The sequence below is a fragment of the Mandrillus leucophaeus genome, unplaced genomic scaffold, assembly GCF_000951045.1.
Source record: "Mandrillus leucophaeus isolate KB7577 unplaced genomic scaffold, Mleu.le_1.0 Scaffold1135, whole genome shotgun sequence".
Lineage (NCBI taxonomy): Eukaryota > Metazoa > Chordata > Mammalia > Primates > Cercopithecidae > Mandrillus > Mandrillus leucophaeus.
The window spans coordinates 983804-988686 of NW_012099599.1; the positions used below are offsets into that span (position 1 = coordinate 983804).

General features: G+C 46.8%; 1 protein-coding gene across 1 annotated transcript; it reads left to right on the plus strand.

Annotated features, from left to right (window-relative positions):
• Positions 1 to 714: 714 nt before the first annotated feature.
• Positions 715 to 2495, plus strand: KCNE4 (potassium channel, voltage gated subfamily E regulatory beta subunit 4). Its single transcript, XM_011996066.1, is given in 2 exon segments — positions 715 to 844; positions 1394 to 2495. Coding segments are annotated over 2 exon segments (666 nt in total). The 3' UTR covers positions 1930 to 2495.
• The last annotated feature ends 2388 nt before the right edge of the window (positions 2496 to 4883 follow it).

Here is a 4883-nt window from a genome sequence, read left to right on the forward strand (position 1 = left end):
TCTTTTACCACAACAAGTTCCCACTTCATGCAGACCACTGAAAAGAACCTTGGATCTTTTAAAAAAATAATTATTATAAACATAGGTTTGTGACCTTGATATGGAAGGCAGGTAGAATCTTTGCTTTTAGAGGGCTAAGCTACACCAACCAGCCTTCAATCTTAGAAGGGCTAAGCTGAAAGGGACTCAAAAGGTCATGTGGTTTATATAATCCTACCTGCAGACGACACCCAGGCACAATGATTTTACAGACGAGGAATGTGAGGTGCGGAAAGGTTGAGGAAGGATTTATCATATTTGCATAAGGAGTGGAAGAACTGAAACCGAAGCCCCAGTTTCTTGACTATAAATCCTGCACTTGCTTCCAACTGTCTTTCATCCAGATTATGGGATTCAGCTGCCTCTGAAAACCTGTAGCCCAGTAACGGTTCTTCCCAAGAGCTGGATGAAGCATGAGCTAATTTTCAGTGAGAGTGGACTTTGGGGTAACGGTTCCAACCCAGCGCATTCCTTTCTCCTCTTTTCAGGCATCATCACGGCCACCTGAAAACCCTGGCTGGGCGCTGGGGCGTGAGGAGCAGTTCTCACTTCCCAGTCTTTTTCTCTTTTTCACAGCTGCAAAGTTCAGGGAGTTGAACTGCAGTGCTTTCAGTTCACTGCTCACTCTGCCACGATCAACCTCTGTTGTAAATTTTCCTCTCAGAGCACGTGACGATGCACTTCTTGACTATATATCCCAACTGCAGCGGCTGAGTTGTCAGAGCTCAGAGCCGGACAGAGCAGAAGAACCCTCTTGGACTGGACGATCTGGGAATTCAAAACTTGGGACAAACTGTCAGCCTTGGTAAGTGAGCAAGGCTACACTTTGCTTCAGAAACATTTGAAAGATGGGCATTTTTGCCAATGAATAGATGAATTTTTTTTTCCTTTATTTTCTTTCTGCTTTTCTGTGTTCTAAGGAAACACTGTTTTGAATTTAAAATAGTTTGATTTTGGAAACACAATGTAAACTCTGTTTCTGCTCTGTTAAAATGCGTTTCCTAATTTTAAAGCTATTATTTACTGATGCTCCTGTCTTACATTGATGTAAAAAAAAAAATCAAAGTAATACTGCTCACTACAAACAGGACAGATGTGTACACTAAAAAAAAAAGAAAAAAGAAAAAAAAAGAGTCCTTCTTACTTTTCCCAGTGAACCCTCCCCGGGCTTCTCTCCCGTGCACTCCAAGCCCTCATAGCTCACTCCTGTCAGCTGTTTGGCGAAGCCTCTGATGCTATTTCTTTCATGCACTTTTAAGCTTTTTTGGTATTGCAGTTCCACAAACTTTGTGCTCCCCCTCCTCCCTGTGCCGGGAACCTGGGAGACAGCTCTAACCTGCAGCTTTTTCCCCAGCCCCTGCTGTGCAGGCAGCCTCAATGCTGAAGATGGAGCCTCTGAACAGCACGCACCCCGGCACCGCAGCCTCCAGCAGCCCCCTGGAGTCCCGTGCGCCCGGCGGCGGCAACGGCAACGGCAACGAGTACTTCTACATTCTGGTTGTCATGTCCTTCTATGGCATTTTCTTGATCGGAATCATGCTGGGCTACATGAAATCCAAGAGGCGAGAGAAGAAGTCCAGCCTCCTGCTGCTGTACAAAGACGAGGAGCGGCTCTGGGGGGAGGCCATGAAGCCGCTGCCCGTGGTGTCAGGCCTGAGGTCGGTGCAGGTGCCCCTGATGCTGAACATGCTGCAGGAGAGCGTGGCGCCCGCGCTGTCCTGCACCCTCTGCTCCATGGAAGGGGACAGCGTGAGCTCCGAGTCCTCCTCCCCGGACGTGCACCTCACCATTCAGGAGGAGGGGGCAGACGATGAGCTGGAGGAGACCTCGGAGACGCCCCTCAACGAAAGCAGTGAAGGGTCCTCGGAGAATATCCATCAGAATTCCTAGCACCCCCGGGACCCCTGCCGGAGGCTCCATCAGCCAGCACCCTTAGAGAGAGGAAAGACAGTTTTCAAGTGTCTGGTTTCACTTTCGCAGTGCGGCTGCCACTTTGAAAAGACCCTCGGCAAGCCCCTAATTTGGGGTGGGGTGGGGGACTAGGCTCAGCCGGAGTCAGCAGCCTCGAGGAGTCGGGGAGGTGCCTGTGGTTTGCACCCACCACTGAAAAAGCCGCGGAGATGTAGAGAGTGTACATTGACTTTGGGGCCTGGGTGTTGGGGTTCTGTTCAGAATTTGGCGGGATGATATGCTTGCCATTTTCTCACAGGATGCCCTGGGTAGCTCCTGCAGGGTCTGCCTCTTCCCAGGGCTGCCAAATGCTTAGGACATGCTGAGGGACTAGTTGTGATTTGCTATTTGCCTAGAGCTTTGTCCTTCTAGATCTGATTGACTGTAAGTATCTCTACTGTGTACCTGTGACATTCCTTCACGGTGGGTTACAAGCTTCTTTTGGATTAGAGAAGGATTTTTGGTGGAAGAAGGCTGGAGATCTGAACCCAGCCCATTTGCACACTGTAAGAAAAAAAAAAAGTAACTTTTAAACCTGTTAACATTGCTGGGGTTATAAGAGATGATCTGCTATTTTGACCTTTCGTCTCACTTATGACCTTGAACTCTGACCTGTGGCCATGCAGCATCACATGCTGGCATGACGTTCTTTGGATCAGAAGAGCTTCCCCAGAATCTAACCTGCACTCCGGGTGGTGGTTCAGGGGACTCTTCCTGATCTTTCTAGAAGGGGTAAGTGGGGTTGAACAAGGCCAAGCCGTTAGCTCTGCTGCTGCTCAGTTTCCCAGCCTAGTTTTCTGAGCTGGGAGAGGACATAATGTGGTATTTCGTCACGTAGCTGAGACCTAGAAGGGCATACTCAGGCGGAGATTGCACAAAGCTGGGCTCCAAGTTCTGTGCTTCCTGATGCCGAGCCCTGACACTCATTTGCTGTGTGGTCCTGGGTATGTCATCAAGAAGCTCGCTGTCTGCATGAGGTTCCTGACGATCTCCATCCCCAGGGGGCTGGGAGGATGTCTTTAGATTTTAGGACTCTGTGATAAATACTCCACAGCCTGGTGTGAGGAAGCTTGGACCAAATGCTTCCCCTTTGGCCGGTTAGTCTGAACAAGGATACGCTGATTTAAAGGAGCAGTTGGAGATTCAGAACACATATAACTGGGGAATTCAGGGCAAGCTACCAACCAGCCCTGCTGTAGTTTTCCCAGGATTGAAGGAAAGAAGCAGACACCACATTCTCCTCTGCAAAGTCCTCTGGAGAATGTGTGATGTTAACACTTCCAGCTAAAGGAAAGCAAAGTCTAAAGGAAAACACACAGGAATGCTTCCAATATCTCCATTTATTCCTGTGGTCAACAGTTTTGCAGATCCATTAGGCCCTTAAAGACAAGGAGGAAGTAAAAGGTCAAATTTAATTCTATTTAAAAACCTTTTTTTTTTTTTTTTTTTTAAGACAGAGGCTTGCTCTGTTGCCCAGGCTGGAGTGCAGTGACGTGATCTTGGCTCACTGCAACCTCCACCTCCTGGGTTCCAGCGATTCTCCTGCCTCAGCCTCCTGAGTAGCTGGAATTACAGGTACCTGACACCATGACTGGCTAATTTTTTATTTTTTAGTAGAGATGGGGTTTTGCCATTTTGGCCAGGCTGGTCTCGAACTCCTGGCCTCAAATGATCCTCCCACCTCGGTCTACCAAAGTTCTGGGATTACAAGCGTGAGCCACCGCACCCAGCCAGTTTTTTTTGTTTTTTGTTTTTTGTTTTTAAGAAAAATACTCTTTATGAATTGGAGGCACAGCAATAACTGCTGTTTCCATGGAAGGGTTAACAGTGTAGGAGCTGGTTTATCAGTCCGCTTTGACATACAGCTAAAGGAAATTTATGTTTTGGGGAAAAAGGCCTTCCGTTCACTTTAAAATTCAGTGTGGATTTACGCCAAAGGGGGCTGTTTAAGTTGAAAGAAGCCAAGTTAAGTTTGGCCTCTTGCCTGGAATCACTTGAATTCTGAAATTTCACTGCGACGGACATGTGCCTTGTCACATTTTCCATTGCTTAATCCTGAAGTTTGGTGCAAGTCTCTCTGCACCTATTAAAAAGTGATGTATATACTTCCTTCTTATTCTATTGAGTTGTATAGAATTGTCTTTTGTATTTAACACTTTGTAATTTTCACAATATTTTTTAATTTAAATAAATAAACACATTTTTTTCCCTCCTGGGAAGTCATGAATTATTTATTTGATTCTTCAATATAATTCTTAGTTTCCAAGACATCACAGATACATTTCCCAAACCATCTCTGGATTTTGCTCCTCTCCCAAGTCAGTATCTCCTGAGGGCATATCTTATTTCTGTCTGAACCATGGGGTGAATGAGGCTTGGCTTTTCATCCTTTGAAATGCTTTGTAATGAATGGAAAACAAGCTGCAGATGGTCTTACACGGACTTCTCTGTGTAAATATGGCAGCCCTGGAGGCTTTGGACTTTGCATATGCAGTGACAGCGCAATTGCTGCTAAGATATTGCTCCAAGCTTGGTTGCAAGAAAACGTTTGACCTGCGTGTTGGCTTGGCAAATATTATCCACATGTGTGGCCCAGCAGCACCTGCGAATGGGCAAAGAGTTGCTGTATGAACAGCAACACAAACTTACCAACACAGTGAAGCACAAAGTGTGGGGTTGGGGTTGACTCTCCTCCCTCTCCTGGTCTCCTTCAGACTGGGACTGATTCCAGCACCTCCCACTCTGTCTGTCTGTATCTCTTGCCCACAGGCTGAGGCCGTGGCCAGCCTGCGGCAGCCTCTTCTTCATAATTTCATTTGCATGACCTGTTTTTGAATCCAGCAAATGGTAGGAAGCATCCTTACTTTTATGTTTCTCTGTTTTCTGTGAGATTG